The 18,451-nt window shown below is 46.2% G+C and overlaps 1 protein-coding gene across 1 annotated transcript in view; it reads right to left on the minus strand.

Moving 5' to 3' along the window:
- The window catches only part of DENND1A (DENN domain containing 1A), a 488,338-nt gene that overhangs the window by 54,011 nt on the left and 415,876 nt on the right, over positions 1-18,451 (minus strand). Inside the window, exons 13-17 of the mRNA XM_065879948.1 lie at positions 12,425-12,529; positions 11,965-12,052; positions 10,000-10,040; positions 7,566-7,637; positions 6,288-6,344 (exon numbers count right to left, since the gene is read on the minus strand). Coding sequence (XP_065736020.1) covers positions 6,288-6,344; positions 7,566-7,637; positions 10,000-10,040; positions 11,965-12,052; positions 12,425-12,529 — 363 coding nt within the window. The remainder of the gene's footprint in view (positions 1-6,287; positions 6,345-7,565; positions 7,638-9,999; positions 10,041-11,964; positions 12,053-12,424; positions 12,530-18,451) is intronic.

Raw genomic sequence — 18,451 nt, forward strand, 5'->3', positions numbered from 1 at the left:
TTTTGGGAAAAATGTCTTAGTTTAAGTTTTTAAGTTAAAATTTTAAGTAAAAATTTCTTAGGTTTTGTTTTTATCATTTAACTACCTGTCTGATCTTTCCAATTCACTCAACCTCTCTGCACCTATTTCTTTATTTTTGCAATGGACACCATCTGCTTGGCGAACTTCAAAGCTACTAAGAGAATGGGTTAAATGAGATGAGATGTGAGGAAGCGTTGAAAAATGTCGAAGTCCTGCACAAACTGAACGTTAGAGCCTTATTCCCTGCAAAATGGAAAAAGCACCATCTAAAAGGAAGAGCTTCCCTGTGCTGAGTGTCTACTACTTGAAGTCACTTTTCCAGACCCTTGACCTTCACTATCACACTTAGTTTCCAGAAGAACCACAAGGTAAATAGGATTATCGCTCTTTTATAGGTGACGAAACAGGGCTCAGAGAGGGCAAGTTACCCAAGGCTACACGGCTAGAAAGTGGAGGAACCCAGAGCAATGTGATTTCTGGCATTTATACCTTATCGACCCATGACCATAGCACAAGAGAAGGTGCTCAACAAATCATCAGGTGTGACCTCGTCCTCAGAAACCCCTTTGTCACACTGACCCCAAGCTGCCGTGCTGTGTGCTATCTGCACACTTATCTTATCCCTATAGACTGAATGCCTTGGGGTTCGGGTTCTCTGCCCCAGCGCCTGGAATATAGTACATGCTTTCTGACGAATCTTTGTTGAATTGAACATTTGGAGGGCAAATGTGTCCAATATACACACGTGCTTGTGCATCAGTAAGCAGCGCTGCATGCTAATTTTCTTTAGTTACAAGAGCCAAAGGTGCCCAAGGCTTCTTACAAAGTCCTGTAGCTCGCCCCACCAGTCTGTTAACTTCTTCACTATTTCCTCCACCTGGGGAAGGATGGCTGCTTCTTCCCAGGGTCCTAGAGAGCAGGGTGGGAGGAGCCCTAGTCAGGAAAGAAATAGGGCCCGTTTACGCCCTCTACTGTAGGTACCAGTAGAGACCTTACACACTGTAGGGATCCAAAACCACAACTCCTGGCGCTCACGATTAAAGAAATTGTGTTCCAAGAATTAACTAAGATGCCATCAGCAAAGAGTATGGGAGAACGGGCACTCTCATACCCTTCTGGTAGGAACACAAACTGCAATTCCTATCAAAACCCTAAAAGAGGTAAAGGGCCTTCGGCCCACTAATTCCACTTCCAGAAATTTATCTGGATGAAATAATTAAGAATTCCCGCATGGATTTACCTATGAAGACGTTTGCCTAGAAAAAATGGGAACTAAAGTGTCCAATAATGGGATTAATGAATGTATGTATGTCCATCAGATAAAATTATATGTAGCCATTTAAAACAACAACATGTGCAGGAAACATTTAGTGGTCTGAGAAATGGTCAGGATACAGTTAGTGAAAATGCAGGTTATAAAATGAGGTTATTTTATTTTTACTTGCCGGATTTGTTGAATTTTCTCCAACAAACACGTTTTTCATTTGTAAATGTTCAAAGTGTCATTAAAAAAAAAAAACCAAGGGCTTCCCTGGTGGCGCAGTGGTTGAGAATCTGCCTGCCAATGCAGGGGACACGGGTTCGAGCCCGGGTCTGGGAAGATCCCACATGCCACGGAGCAACTAGGCCCGTGAGCCACAACTACTGAGCCTGCGCATCTGGAGCTTGTGCTCTGCAACAAGAGAGGCCGCAACAGTGAGAGGCCCGCACACCGCGATGAAGAGTGGCCCCCGCTCGCCGCAACTAGAGAAAGCCCTCGCACAGAAACGAAGACCCAACACAGCCAAAAATAAATAACTTAATTAAATTAAATTAAAATTAAAACAAAAAACAAAAAGAAACAAAAGCATGAATCTGGTGGGAAGTGTAAATCTGTTCCTTCCTGAAGAGTCACACAGGAGGAAGACACTAGACAGAGCTGCAGATCAGAGGCCACTGCAGGGCGGCCGATTTCTTCCCAGGAGCCTCCACAGCTCGGCTCAGAGCTGGGACACTATTAGTTCCCATCCCTCGGTAAAGCAAAGGAGTCAGAAAATAATCTGATTCGTATCACCTTCCCCAAGCTGGAATAAAAAATCATGACTGGGATCTAATTTCCACCTGTCTGCGGAGAAGGCAGGGCCAGAGTCCCCAGGAGAAGCCTGGAGGCAGGAACCCAGAGAAGGAAGGGGGCTCTGTGTGGCCTTGGGTGGGAGCTGGGGTGAAGGAGCTGAGGATGTGACTTCATGAGGCAGAGGTTCCAAGAGAATATTCCTGGCCCAGGGGAGGTAGGGAGCAGGGTGCCTGGAAGACTACTCTGTGTGTGGAGGACCAAAAGGGAGAGGATCCCACGCCAGCCATGTTCTCAAGGTTTGTGCCCACAGGTGTGTGGACAGATTGGTTGCTCCAGGTGTGGGATGTGAGAGGACAGATTGGATGGTAACTCCCACTTGCCGAGTGGCTACTACGTGTTGCTGTTTAAATCCATTACCTCTTCTAATCCTTACAACAATCCAGTAAAAATCTGTATTTCCCCTACTTACAAATGAGAAAAACTAAGTTCAGAGAGGTCTAGTAACTTACTCAATGTCACACAGTTAATATCCTACACAACCAGCACTGAACTCGGTTCATCCATCTGCCTCAGAAGCCTAAACACTACTCCACATTGCAGGGGGGAGCTTTAAAGCCTCCTGGGAGGCCGAGGCCTCCCATCTCTGACTCAGCTTGCTGGTCTCCATGTTCGGATTTGTGCAGTGCCCTTCTTTTCCAGTCTACTTCACACGACAGCAAATGCAAATTACAATATGAATATTGATATCGAAATAGTATCCAGAGTTGGAATGTCTGTGATTGAGGTTGCAGCGGAGACAGGGAGCTGACAGTTGTGTGATACGGTGTGAAAACGTCTGTTCTACAAGAGTCTACCAGGATCTCCCTGCCCCACACGTGCTTCCTCACTCTCTTCAATACACTAAGAAATGTTTAGCCGGAAACTCAAGCCTTCACTAACCCAACTGTGAGTTTGCTCCTTTCAATCACACAGACTCTAAATCAACAAGCTCAATTTATCTTTAAAAGATCAAAGATTTAAAGAGGGCTGTGAGGGAATTGCCTGGTGGTCCAATGGTTAAGACTTCGTCGGCCCTTTCACTGCTGTGGCCCGGGTTCAATCCCTGGTCTGGCAACTGAGATACTGCAAGCTGTGTGGTGCGGCCAAAAAAAAAAATGGGGGGCTGTGAAATGGACACAGTTGATTCAGTCATTTTGATTTTGATACTGAAGAAAAGAGATAATTTTTTAGGGGTTCCCCGACAGGCAAAAGAATGACATCCTTATGTAAATATCTTAACCTTTCCTGTAGGTGAGAAAGAATGTGTGTGCAGCCACTGCTTTTAAAACAGGGCATTCTGGTGCCAGCTGCGTACGGCGCTGCAATAGAATGCGATTTGTTGAGAGCCGCAAGCCCAGCCACACAGCATCCTCCTGCAGGCCAGCTCTGGCAGGGAGGTGCTCTGGACAAAAGCACTGCATTCTCCCTTTAGAAAGCGACGGCTGGGTAGCATTCTTTGCCATTTCTTCTTCTTCCTAATTTTGAGCAAGTTAAACTTCAAAGAAGGCCAAGCTATAGAAGAACTTGACCACCTTGTTCCATTTATCCAGAGAAATGTGTTATCCCTCCTTCTTTTTTTGTTGTTGGGCCGAAGCAGAGCAGGTATGGAATAAAGCCACACTACAGTCTCTATTAACAATTATTTGCCAATGGTCACACGGATACCCTGAAAGCGCCTCTTTCAGACGCTTTGAAAGTCTGCAGCACAAATGAACGAGGGATGGAGAAGGGGCCCTGCTCAGTCGTATTAGAGATGGACCCTCCACACACCATGGTGACCTCTCCACAGGTCAGCCCCACATTTTCTATTTGCAATTCAAACCCAAGGCGAGAGTGAAGAGGGCAAGGTTGGGTTCTTGATTATACCTGAGGGGTCACCATTGCTATGCAGAGTGAGAGGAGGCCAGGCGGCAACCCAGTACATTTGAAAATTGGGTCTTTGTTGGAAATTGCCTCAATTTCATAGCAGAAACCAAACTTGAGATGTCTGTATTGGACGCATCTAGGGAGCCACACAGATATGTTGCCACGTAAAGGGGAAGGGGCAGAGGAGAGGAACAAAAAAGCCAAGGAAATATTTTCTACCGCACTGAGAGAGGTCAGACAAAGCCAAATCCTAAATTAGCTCAGGAAGGGGAGCTGCAGCACTGTGGAAGACCTGGTCCCATCTGTCCCAAACAATGCTAGAGTTTCAATTACAAAATAGCTCTTCCAAGAACAACTGCAAAATATCAAGTCTGAAGAAATCTGTAAAACCGAAGGGGGGGAAAAGTGAAAATTGAAAAGGGTGCACTAATAGATCTGTCAACAGTCCGATGGTGACAAGCCACATTTCTATGAAATGCCTTCACCATTTGTGTCACCTGAAATGTACTGACACTCTCTATAGAACATTATCTCCTGAAGCTATTCTTGAAAAGACTGGCAGGGGGAAGAGGAGAAGGGGGGAAAAGGCTCTGCCTCAGATACCATCAAGGAAAGGAAAGGGGGATGGCGTGAAGGAGAGTGATCTAGATTGTTTAAGTGAACCTTTGAACAACATCAAAAACCTGAGCTTAACTGGTTATCTGCAGAAATGTTACACATCATAAAAAGGGGATTTTCTTAAGGCCCGATGCTTACTCATACGAGGAGGGAGGCAATGGCCTGCAGAGAGTGGATCTGACCAAGGAGGCACACGTGTCCTCTGCTTGAGGAGGGACCCTTTCTTTGCTTACTTTAGGTAATATTCTAATACTAGCCCGATGCAGTTATCAAGGAGGGAAAACCTGGTGAGAGCTCCGCCCTCCCTGCCCCTCCATTTTATATCAGCAGTCCAATTCAGTTACATGTGACTGGGATAGGAGATAAAAAGGTATATTTAGGGACTTAAATAACATCCAAGTAAAGAATTCCACCTGCCAGTCTCTGGCAGGGTGCAACAGATCACAGTTAAGGTCTATGTGAATTTACATTAGCAAGATTTTAATTTCAGGACTTGAATCTCAGCTGCTAAAAATTCACTCTCAGCTGAAACTAAGCATTTGAAGCTTAGTCAGAACAAATTATTTTGCAATTAAAGTTAAGGAATCAATTCCTTTGACCATTTCAAGTTAATGAGAGGTCCTTTCTGACTTCCTAAAATTAAAACTGCTTTCAATTTTTAAAAAACTGCCGAGGCAGACGAAGGCCCTTATTAGCCTGGTAAATTTCGGGGGTGTGGGAATAATGAAATAAGTGATCTCAAACACCTTTTGGAAAACAAAACACTTGTTTCAGGAAGGCAGTATGAAATACTATAGTGGTAAGAGCAAACACTGAGGTAGATGGATCTGGAATCGAATCCCGGCTCTGCCAGGCTCGAACAGCATGACCTTGGGCAAATTACTCCACCTTTGAACCGTGGTCCCCTTACACATGAAATGAGAATAAGACCCCCCAGTGTTGTTCTATGGATTAAATGTGAAAGCTCCTGGCCTGGACCATCCTTAGAAAGTGCTTAACGAAGGCTGGCAATGCTATTAATGACGATGATATTCATAACAATATAAAGATGCCCTCTCTGTTGTATGAACCTCTCTGTACAAGTCCAGAGAATCAGGTAGGGGGACTCTTAGTCAGGATGTAGTTTGTATGATTTTATACGATTTTACTGATGGTCCGAGAAGACAATCAGAGCCTCTCCCTGCCCCTCTGAGTCTCACACATGAACTGTGAGTAGAGCCCGAAGTGTCCTCCTCAAACCCACCCTCTGTGCCCTGTTCTGTGTGGCGGCCACGTGCATGCCAGAACCACAGCAGTCATTTCCTGGAGATGCTTCTTGGTTTTGGTTACAGTCAGCCCCAGAGCAGAGGTCAGCTGTAGGAGGTGGTGGTGCCGGGATGGGGAGGCCGAGCCAATTTGTATGGACCCTGGTGAAGCTCAGGCCCGGTGGGGCGGGCAGGGGACAGACTGACAGTGGTAACTCTGAACTTGCTTGCCTTTATGGGTTTAAGCCAGTCTTAATGTTATTTGAAGACAGTTTTTTGTCTGTGAATATTTATAACAGTGTGAAAACTCCCGGACAGCTGGTAATGCATTTTGAAGTGTGCTAACAACACTGTATCAAACAGCCTCTATTGATCACATCGTACTTTTTTGTGGCCACGCATTTCATACATGGTGCTTATACATTTTGAATAAGAACTTCAAGTACCTTTTGCTTCAAGCGGTTTTTCACCTCTTTTATTCCCATTTTTGCATGATCTTTTGCCTGCATGAAAAATTAATTTAAGTTAAGATTCCCTCTCTGTTTCCAGCAGGGACTATGCTTGATTTCAGTCCATCGTGAATCACCTTCTCTGATTACTAGAAAAAGGAAGGAAAAATGGGATCATCAAGTTGAAAACATAATGGCTATGAAAACAAATACAGTGTTGAAAGGTTAAAAAAAAAAATCCCTTAAAGAGGCTACAGAGATTTTATTTTCTGCATTTTGATGGGACTGATTTTTTTTCCCCTCCGAAGCCCTTCTTCTGCTCTCTGTAATTATTTATCTCCGCAGCCTGGTGACAGCTACCAGTAAGAGGAGAGCAGAAGCTTCTTCAGCTGCAAGATTCAGAATAGCTATTACACTTCACCAGGGCAGGGCCTCAGGACCAATTTTCTGTCCAGGCTGAACAGACACATCGCTGGGTTTCTCTGGTGCCATTTCTTAAATCTCATTTCGGCAGACACCCTGGCTTTTATTTTCTGTCATTCTAAGACCTGTGTGGTTCTCTTGGCAGCCACCCGCCCCATTAAAATAGCTACAATTTAAGCACAGAAAGGACTAACAAAATTAAAAATGGAAATAAAACAAAACCACCCCAGTTAAGTGGCTCAGAGTCAAATTAGCAAGCAAGAGAAATCATGAGAAAAAATACTTGAGGCCCGTAAAAGATGGAGCACCGGGAACTGGTGTGTTCTCTTATTTTCACTCTGCTGTGGGCACGAGTTTCACAAACAATGCATTTCCTATATAGGGCAGTGATGAGAGAGATGATGAAGAATTTGGGACAAAAATTCGGGGGTGTGTCCCACCAGGAGCACTCTTCAGTAACCTGTAAAGGAGCTGCTTTATTCTACCATTCTAACAAGGATACGTGTAGGAAAGGTCTGCCAGAACACCTGAGAGACCACACCTCTGGTTCTCAGGGATGCAGGCGTGGAGCAGCCTGAACTTTAGCCACCCTGTCTACATTTTAAAAGCTAAAACCAGTAGCCTCCCTTTTCTCTATTGCAGCAACTGTGTGTAGAAACATTTTAAATTAAAAATGTCACTGACCTGGTCATAAAACATCAATGCCAAATAATTCTAAGAGCATTGAGAGCTTTAGGAAATTACACAGCAGCCCCCGAATCATCTCTGCAACATAGGATCAGGTCTATTGAAGAGTTTCGTCATGCGAAGGAACAGATTTGTTGGGATCCTGAGACCAAGACCAGTACTTACGAACTTATAGACAGTCTTCATGGCTGGGTTTGCTTTCGTTTTTACAGTATTCAGAATTGCTCCACTTCCTTTCTATAATAAAAACGCCAGTTAGCAATTTGGACTGAAGATATAGTAGGCCAACACCAACAAAGACCTCTTCTCTTTAATCAAGTTAAGCCACATTTTGTAAGTGTGTAACTTAATTAGAGAAACAGCCCTAGATGGTGACTGGTCCCGGGCAATTAAGTTACGGCCACGGCGGAATCCCTCTGGGGGGGTATGGGAGCGGGTGGCGAATGAGGATGGAGATAAACTAGCTGAGTGGGGAGACCCCAGGCTCAGTAGTTTGCTTGGCGCCTGTCTGCTGGCTGGGAGGAAAGCTCGTCACAGGCTCTCTGAGGCAAGGGTTTCCTCAGAGTGATCTACAGCTTCTCAAGAAGTTCCAGTTACCACGGACAACATTAAGGGAAGTTTAATAACAATGGACTCTAACTAACACCGAGCCAGGGCAGGAAACTGGGGGCCCACTTGGGCAAGATTATCTGGCTACTGTGGCTACCTTAAGCCATGAACCCTTCTTTCCTCACCCTGGTTTTCTGTGTTGTTTTTTAAAAATCACTCTGGTAGGCTGCCTCCCTAACACGCACATCTTGACAAAGGGAAAGAATGAATAGCCACAGATGTTCATTGTTTATACTTTAGTATAAATCCAACACACCGATTCTTTGGCTCTGTTTTTTCAGGAGAGCAGGGGAGCAAAAGGAGGAGGGAAGGCTTTCCCAGTACACAGAGGAGGCAACGAATGTGTATGAAGCGCACAGGCTCTAGACGTTTTGTGAGGGCTCACTGTGGGGACGTCCTGGCTTAGGCTCTGAGGGTACCGAGCCACCAGAGGACCGGTCTCTGCCTTCAAAGACCTCCAGTCTGGGGGGTAAACAAGTGCAACCCAAGATGGTGAGAGCCGCACTGGCCGAGTGCACAAGGAGGGTGGTGGCAGCTCACTGTGTGGAAGGGCGGAGAAGGCTTTCGAGGATGAAATATTTGGTCCATGAAGGATGAGTAGGAGCTCATGGTGGGGAGAGGAAGGATAAGAACATTCTAGGGACAGGAAACAGCACATAAATAAGTGCAGAAGCTGCAAAGCCATGGTGTGTTCTGTGAGTAACAAGGGCCGTGCATCACGGGAGGACTGGCAAGTGGGGCCGAGAGCCAGACAGGGTCAGCCCACAGAGGGCCAGCACAAGGAGTCCACACTCCAGAAGATTTTTAACCAGATGCATCACACGATCAGATCTGTGGTAATTCCAACTGATTTGAATGGAGAGAGAGACCTGATCCAGTGCGTATACAACAGAGTAAGATACGCTATGTAATTATTAGGATTAACTTTTAGCACAATTTTTGGTAACTGCCTGCATTAGAAAATTTGAGCTTTAATTAAGAACTTCAAAATCTGACCTAGAAAGCATTCTCTGTTGTAGGATAATAGGAAATTTTCACCCACTCACATATTCCACACTGCTTTCCAAAATTACTCAGTATCCTATTTCAATGGTCCTTTAGAGTATTAAAACTCCCTTTATCAATCAATCAACAAGTCCTTATTGCTTGTCTGTGATTTGCCAAGTGCCATGTTTGGCCATATGAGAGGAACAAAAGAAGCCTTTCATTGAGGAATTGCTTACTCTCGGCCCACTGCAGACACTTCCAAGGAACCTGCCTTGGCAGTAGCACACTTGGCCCACAAGCAGGAGAGAATACTCGTCACACTATGTCGGAGCTGCCCGTCTACGTGCCTGCCTCCCCAGTAAGGCCGGGAGCTCCCCCAGGGCAGGGCCTGCGTCCTGCTCTCCACTGTCTCCCCAGCACCCAGCGTGGCGCCCAGCACGGCGCCCAGCACACAGCAAGCCCTTTGGTACACACTCACTAATGAACCCACGTAAAGGAAAGGCAAGCATCTGAATTCTTTAGTGGCTTCTGAAGCCCTAAGCACCTGGCTTCCAACACAATAAAAAACTGTTCACAACAACAGCGAGGGGATGAAAACTCTCAGGGATGCGCTTTCCATCCTCTCAGGAGCCTTTGCGGTGAAACACATTCAGAGCATCAAGAGGGACGAATTTTTGGTTTTCCCATGAAGAGTTCCCAATTGGTCTGGCCCTAGAAGGAGACCCCGCAAAATGCTCTAAGATGGCAACATCCTTTCAACACGCCTTGGCCTGCTTCCTGAGACACGGAAGCTTCTCCTGGCTCTCATCATCCTCACCGAGGGATGGCTTTGGACAGTCTCATCCTTGGCCCCAGAACGGCCTGGCTTTACAAACAAAAGCATGTTCAGCTGGGAGAACAGAGTGCCCTGGGCCGAATGACAGCCTGGCGGGTGGCAGGGGAAGAGGAGGGCTGCCAGGAGGCTAAGGAGGGGCCCAGGTGGCTCTGCGGGGGTGACACTTACCCGGACTGTGGAGAGCCACTGGTGGTACAGTTTATCGCTCCCTGGGGAAGGAAGAAGCAGAGAAGCTGGTATTTAAGGAAGTCATGTGTATGCCCTCAGGAGTTCCTCAAGTTGCTTTCAGCATGCAGGACTTGGAAAGTTCAAAATCTAGAGAATCACGTGGAGGCTCCCATGTACCACTCCCCGAAGGAGTTGCTGCCACAGGTTTTCTTTCTCAAAGTGAGATCTGATCCTATCAGTGCCCCGAGTACAAACCCAAATCCTCCTCCTTGCCTACTGGATAGAGGTCGGGCCCCTTAGCAACCCTGCTCTCTTCCCCTGTCCTGTCTTGGCACTACCCACCCTCTGCCTCTCCATCCTGTGCTTCCATCCTGCACAACCTCAGGCTCCCTGGCCATACCTCCTCCAAGCCGTCCATGCCCTCGCAAATGCTGTTCCCCTTGCCTGGCCACCGTTCCCTGCTCTCTCTGCTGCAGGGACCAGCTCAGTCATTTCTTCTGTAAGTTTCTCTTACTCCTTCCTCTCAACAGCCCTCTAGAATAGGTAACACCCATTCAGAGGTCCACGTTCTCTAAAGTTCTGTGAGCCACGCCAGGGCAGGAACCACAGGGCCGTGTGTCCAGTGTAAGCACACTGCTGGACACACACTCGGCCCTTCTCATGCTTAAGCAGTGACAGGGAAAGAAAAAGGAGGTGCTGTGAGGAACTGATTCATTTTATCTGGTGGGATAAGTAGGTCTTATCAGCAGACAGCTTTTCTAGGAGTCCGAACGACTAGACTTAGTTTAGCAACACATAAAGCCTGTCTTCTCCCCAGAACCCACATTCAACTGTTAGAATGCTACTCAAAACCCGCCTCCTTTGTGAAGCCCTCATGTTACAGAGTGAGCATTAATAGAGCCCTACTCTACCTGCACAAAACCCCGTGTCTGCTCCTTTTCCTGCAGTGGCTTAGTCTGTATTTGTCTTTAGTTATGAGCTCTCCCCCATCAGTCTAAAAGTTCCCTGAAGGCAGAACTGGGCCCCCCGTTCTTACTGTACAGGACTGTGGACACAGTAGATGTCCAGGAAATGCTCATCAACGACTCACACACCAGTTTTATTGATTACTGTGCTCTCCATGCAGCACAGGCTGGTAGGGCCTGACAAAGGGGTCTGTAGGTGAGATCACCCCTGGCTCTATGAGTTTATGGACTGCCAGTTGGATTATCAGCACAGTCGAGACCAGACACACGCCCAGCAGTAAGAGGGGGCTAGTACTGTGATTATTATTGCTTTGCATTTAGTTTTACTTTGCTGACAGAGACTGAGGCTTTGGGTCTTGGAAAGGCAGCCAGATTGGGATTCAGGAGGCAGGGTCAGCCACTAACATTTCTCTGGGCCTCAGATGCCTCCTTTGAAAAATGAGAGGATGATTCCTCTGGTTCTAAAGGCCTGCAGAGACAGGACACCCGCCATGATCTTCACATTTTAAAGAAACATCTTCTAAGCCGCGATCCTCTGCCAGGGTCTGTCCTGGGCGACTGCACAAACCTTTCCTTGGGGGTCTCTGATTTAATCTCAACAGGACTCCTGTGAGGTAGGCACTGTCACACTCCGTGCACAGATAAGAACACTTCAGCTGAAAGAGGTGAAGTGACTCGACCAAGTTCTCACTGCTGGGCAGTGAATCCTGGTCTCCTAATTCGATTCCTCATGTGCTTTCCACTGCATCGTGCAGGCCACTACGTTACCTAGACTTCGCCCACCCAGGAGAAGCAAGTGACCCCAGAACAGAGGACTTCAGATGGGCCAATGTGCCTCTCATCAGAACATGAAGAGGAATTCCAACACTTCAAGGCCAAGGTTGCAATCAGTCTCTCTAATCCCCGGTGAAGGAAAAAAGAAGTCATTGCCACTCCTAGCGAACACACCCCAATCCCACAGACAGCCCACAGCTCAGAAAGAAAAACGAAATGCCCTCACCAGCATACTCGCCCATGTTGATCTCCTCTTCAAAAACATCACTGAAGCCCTCACCGGAATTGAGAAGGTCTAATCTACCATCGATAAACTATACAAAGAAAGAACAAAAGCATAACAGCTAGTGCAAAGGAACGGGGAAAGGACGTTCAGCTGGGCTCCTCAGTAGATGACCAAAGAACCAAGATAGGAAAGGGTCTTTGGAATTGTGAGCTTAAAAAGGCGAGTTTCTGAAAAACTCGCTGCGTGTTTATGATAACTTATAAACCTGCACGGCATATTTGCAAAGGCTCCGTCTGGTGGCTGAGCTCCCTTCTCACCCGATCTCCCTCCCCAGACTCTGGGCCTCTCTGGGCTGAGGCCTGCGTTCCCCCCATGCCTGCAGCCTCAGTGCTTAGAGTGGAGGCAGCTGCAGAAACCCCACCAGGGACCCAGGTGCAGAACAGGCGAGGGTGCCGGGCACCTGTTTGAAGAGCTGCAGCTGTGTGGCGTTCTGCAGGAACTGCCTCATGGCTCCGGAGCGATAGTGGGACACGAAGGCTTCCTCGCAAAAGGTGATTGGCTCCTCCTGGGAGACAGAGATGAGACGGGGAGAGGAGGGTTAGAGGGATGGAGTGAGAGAGATCAGTGCTTGAACTCTGTTAGGTGGCACTTCTATATCTGCTGATTTATCTAATTCTCACTTACCTGTGAAGTGGCTGTTATGCTCGATGGCATTCTACTCTGGATGAGGAAGTTATTTCAGAGAGGAAAAGACATCTCCCAAGGTCGTAGGGTAAGAGGCAGGGTGGGAACCAAGGGCAGTATTCCAAACCCTGCCCTGCCCCTTCCATATTACCCACAGGCACACTCCAACAGCAAGTTAGTGGGATGTGCCCTTCGCGGGGGGCGGGGGATGATTTCCAAACTCTTCTTTTCACTTTTAGGAGAGGAACTCTTTCTCTGGACAGCACCTTAGGCAGAAGGAGACCTGCCGCATTCAACAGCCCAGCTGCTCTGGGAGGGCTGGGGGCAGGAATGGAGGCTCAGCTCTCCTTGCTGGATGGTACCCCGCCCCCCACTTGCCCCTTTGCAGTCCCTGAGGCACCAGCCGTGGAACGCGGTGTGGAAACTATTTACAGAGTGAGCTTAACCAGTAGCGAGTTATAATTTTAAAATAATTAATTATATTAAAAACCAGGGATGATCAAAAATAAGAGTTATCATCCAGTCAACTTTGTGCTTATGCTGCTTGATGAGGACTACATTTTATGAGTCAAGAAGAGACACCCTAAGCTTAAAAAACCACCCATCTTTGTAGTCAGCACCTCACTCCTTCTTTGAAGGTATGTGGAGTACTCATCTACACAGACAAGTCTTTAATTTCAACAGTGTATTCTCAATTCTGAAAGATCAGACTTTTACATGTTGAACTAAATTAAAGGTACCTCTCCCTTCACAGACTTGGTGGCAAACACAGATGTTTGAAGCTCTACTTTTATCCTGCTTTAATGAGTTAGGTGAGTGTTAAAGTTACTGTGTAGCGGCTGTAAATTCCAAGAGTCCCTCCTGCTTAAATCCAGCCAATATTAGCTCAGCAACTGGGCAGACCTACTGCTCAAGGGTGATAAGGATGACCCTAAAATACTAGGGTGAGGGGAATGTTTATTTTTATACAGTTACACCTCACCTAATTTTACAAAGAATCTGAGGCAGCTTACATGAGCACCTAAAACAAAGAAAAAAAATCAGCACTGGAGAATACATAAATATGTAAAACGTATTTATTTGGGAAAATAGTATCTGGATATGCAGATCCTATATGGTTTCTAAAATTCAGCTACAAAATTAGCTCTGAGCTTCCTGGCGGCCACCGAAGCAAGAAGGGAACAATGCAAATGTTATATTGTCTGTGAGGAAAAAACACATACCAGTTCCTCAGGAAAAAGGGTTTTCATGACATTTATTACTTTGGCATGGATTTATACCTTCCTTGCTGAACAGTGGAAAGATCAGCTGGTGAGAACCAACAGAAGCCCACCTGGAATTCCATTCCTGTGGCCTGGAAGTGTCGCTCCTCACCCTTGGAACCACAGCAGGGCAATTAATTCTCTCTCCAGGAGGCCTCATCCACGAGCACAGTGTCACCCATACACTGATCACTCCTGATAAACACTGTCAGCTCAGACGTCTCTTGTTCCAAACCCATAGGTCTCAATCCCCACCTGAATGGCCCACCAGAACCTCAAACTCAGAATGGCCAAAACTCCCAATTACTATCCCATCTGGACTGCACTCTAAATCTTTTTTTCTTTCTGAAGTTATCATTATCCATAGCTACTCACAGCAGACCTATCAATTCCCTAGTCTTTCCCATTTCCCCACTGCAACGTCTCATCTGTCTGTCCCCTGCTCTCTATCCCTTGGCAGGGGCCTGACTGCCATGGTGGACGTTCAGCTTCATGTCCCTCTCTTGTTTCGTTCCTCCCCGTCCACTTCAATCCTTCTGGCCAGAGTGATTTCTAAAATGCATATTGGATCACGTCACTATCCTATTCAAGAACTTTGATGGTGGAGATGTTACATTTGTGTGATTATTTAATTCTTGCACTAGACTATCAGCTTCATGGGGGCAGGAAACAGTCCCCGTTTGTCTAACAGCAAGTGTCACACACGCGAGCTCCTGTGCGGGGGAGGAAAGAACAAGTCCTTGCTCCTTAGTCAGGCAAACAAACCTTTCCTAAGCTGAGAGAGTCCTTGCTTTTCCAGAGTCCTTTTGTGTCACTTTCCTATGCTCCCCCGTACACCTTACGCTTCAGAGGTATCTCCTAATCACAGGCCATGTCCTTTCCCACTTTCTTCCGTGCTTCTGCCAGTTCTACTCCTTCCACCTGGACTGTCATGCTTTAAACACAGGCCTGTGTGCGGCAGTCACTTACCCATGCTCAGTGCTCCCACAGTGCCTTGTGCACCCTGGGTGCTGGGTAATCTTCACTGGTGTCCCTGTGACCAGAAGCTCGAGAGGGCAGAGGCCCTGCTGGATGCATCACTATACCCCCTGGGGACAGTGCAGCAGCCAGCCCCCAGGGAGAAGCTCGAGGATGTTGGTTAAAGAGCTGCAGAACGTGCTTGGCCTGGCTCCTGTCACATGAGCCCTGTGATCTCTGTGTGGCTGAGACACCGCTTAGTCTGATGGTGGAGAGGTCTCAGAGTACGAGGCCAGGCTGAGTGACGCTTATGTCCAGGGAGTTTAGAGCTGCTCAGAGGAAGTGCTCATTGGAGCTGTTAGCATTCACTCCTGGAGCTTTGGCCCAGTGTTGCCAGGAAGGAGAAATCTGCCGAGGGACCAATAAATTCAAGAGAGTTTGCAACCAAATTTGCATGGAAGAGTAGCCTGAGGCAGGCTTTAGCTGTAGGAGAGCAGAAAGAATCTCATCTTTGGGGAGACAAGAACATTTTGGGGCCTGTTGTCTACTTAATGGAGATGACATCCCCTGGTCAGATGTCTGCGCCATAAAAACGAACAGAAGGACATGGGCACGGATGGGAAAGACTCAGGGGAAACGTCGACAAGGGGGGCTCTTTCCACAGAGAGCTTAAAGAACAACATCAGCAGTGTCAGTTGGACATGGAAACGAGTACTGGCTACAGTGTTGTGCTGCTGGGCTGGGTGGCAAAATACGCACTGGAGTCAGAGAGGAAAAGGCTGGTCCTTGCAGGGCAGCAGGTGCGGACATATGACGAGAAGTCGGCACGTTCAGTGGAGTCTGGAAGGGTGAGTCAGTTAGGAGAGCCATTCCCACCCATTCAGGGCAACTGCTCTACCCTAACCCTGCACTGTCACTCAGAGTCACGTATAAAGGTCTGACCAGCAGCAGGCACAGAGGGCGCGTTCCCCTGCAGTACTCACCTTCTAAGGAAATGACAATGATCACGGCTCACCTGATCCTTACAGAACAGCAGGTAGGGTACCTTGCCTGAGGTCACATGACCCGCACATGGCAGAGTCGGGGTTTAATACGAGGTGGCCTCCAAAGCTCAGCCGTCTCATGCATGGTCTGCTATAGACTTGGGTTTTCTCTGAGGCCTCAGCTTTGTTTGCTCTTGGACACCTGCTGGGGAGCACAAGCGTTCTCTTTAAAGTGGGAGCCCCTCATGTTCTCCTAGTGGACACTCAAGAGTACCAGCCCCTCAGAGACAAACAACTCCCGGGAGGGAGCAGGCGAGGCGTCGTGAAGGAGGTGCTCCTTCTGTCATGGAACCAACTGGACACCTAACCATCTGCACCCACTTGTCCACCTCCTCCTGCGGTTGAAATGGCTGCCCGCACTCTGCTCTCTGCAGCGGAGGGGAGAAGGCAAGGTGTCTCGTTAATTCCCTCCTTTACAAGAAGTGCTGATTTAGTTCTCCTGTTAGGCTCCTGTTAGGATTAAACCTTTTGTCTTCTTGGGCGACACTCTAGGCGCTGGGGTTACTGACTGATAGCGACATTAATTCAGGCAAGTCAGGCCGTGAGCGTTCAAGCTCAGATCGCATTAGTAGAGTTTTCCATCTATGACCCGAAGGACAGTTAAACACAGCTGCTTAACCCTATCAAGGACTTTGTTACGGAAAGACAAGTTTTACTCTTGGTTTATCCTCTTGACACATGGAATCAATTGGAAATTCCATTATTAATGAGTCCATCTACGTTAACAGGTGAAGTTGGTGATTCCAAAGGTTTTTGATACTTCCAGAAATAAACGGCTTTTATCCACAGCATTGTGGGTACTGGCATAAAAATAAAATCTCCCATCAGATTCCTTGGCATCTTTCCTTGTTCTGCTGATCCATACTCAAAGTATCAAATTCTTATTTTCCTTCACAAATTTAATTTTTATCAAAAATTTATGTGCACATTTACCCGGAAATTCTAAGGAAAAAAGGAGGTGTCCACTCTTTATGGACCTTGCTTAAATTTAAAAAAAATGATAATTTTGGAAGATTCATCCATCCAAACATTTTTAAAACACCTATTGTGTGCCAGGCTCTGAGTTAGGGGAATACAAAGATGAATAAAATACAGTTCCTACAAGTAATACCAATAATCAAATAACGGGTGGGAGTAGATGAAGGTATGTAGAGATGATACGAGAATGGCAGAATGTTATGTTTACAGCAGCATTATTCACAAAAGCCAAATGATGGATGCAATCCGAATGTCTACAGATGAATGGATAAACAAAATATACATAAAATGAAATATTATTCAGCCTTCAAAAGGAAGGAATTTATGGCACAGGCCACAATATGAATGAAACTTGAAGGCATTACGCTAAGTGAAATAAGCCAGCAACAAAAGGGCAAATACTGTCTGATTCCACTTATCTCTAGAGTTGTCAACTTCATAGGGACCGAAAGTAGAATGGTGGTTGCCAGGGGCTGGCGGGAGAGACAGGGAGCTGTTGCTTAAAGGGTACACACTTCCAGTTTTGCAAGATGAAAAAAGTTCTAGAGATGGATGGTGGTGATGGTTGTACAACAGTGCGAATGTACTTCATGCCACTGAGCTGTCCACCTAAAAATGGTTGAAGTGGTAAAATTTATGTTACGTATATTTTACCATAATTAAAAAATTTTTAAATGATAGAATGTTTATGGTTGTAGAAGCTGGGCAGTGGATACATAGTTTATTTATTTTGTATATATTTGAATTTTCCGTAACAAAAATAAAAAAGAAAAGCTCCTGTTACCAAGGAACCTTGCTTAATTCAGGGAACAAATAAGTACAGTACAGCGTGACAACTGGCACACCAGAGAGCTGGTTTTGGTTTTTTTGGGGTAAAGTCATCTTTAAAAAATTTAAAAAAGAACTCTGATCCATCTGAGGTAACACAACATGGTGGGGAGAGAACATGTCTTGGGGTGAGAAAGACCTGGACTTGAACCTGGACTCTGATGATACTGGCCACGTGGTCTCAAGTGACTTGTTTTCCCTCATCTGCAACAATTACTCAAGGCTGGCCCACCTCTTAGGGTTGCTTAGAAGATTAAGACAGATGACAGCAAATAAATTTTGCACAAATAACCATTTCTTGAGGGCAGAGATTGAGTTTTACTGAGGCTGGTAACATAATTTAGGGGACCCAGTGCAAAATGAATATGCAGGAAAAAAGCACTGTTGAGTACTAAAATATGAAGCTTTCTTCTTTTTTTATGGTCTCTTTCTAGACCCTTTATGGTGTTTTTTAAGTTTGCTATTTAATGTCATTCCATGTAAAGAAAAAATAAGAATTTAAATTATTAGCATAGCTTTTATTGTTCAGCTTTTATCGTGCAATGCCAGTTCTGAATGCTAACATATGTGGAATCGTATTTTGTAAATCATATATGCATTTGTATTTTGTTCTTACCAGACAGTGGAAATGCTGCGCAAAACTAACTCAACTGTTTTAATTTCAGTTCTTGATATACGCACATTTTATTAACACTCTCTGTCTTCGGCTTACTGATGAGAAAGGAAAAGGGACCA

The sequence above is a fragment of the Phocoena phocoena genome, chromosome 6 (genome assembly GCF_963924675.1).
Source record: "Phocoena phocoena chromosome 6, mPhoPho1.1, whole genome shotgun sequence".
Lineage (NCBI taxonomy): Eukaryota > Metazoa > Chordata > Mammalia > Artiodactyla > Phocoenidae > Phocoena > Phocoena phocoena.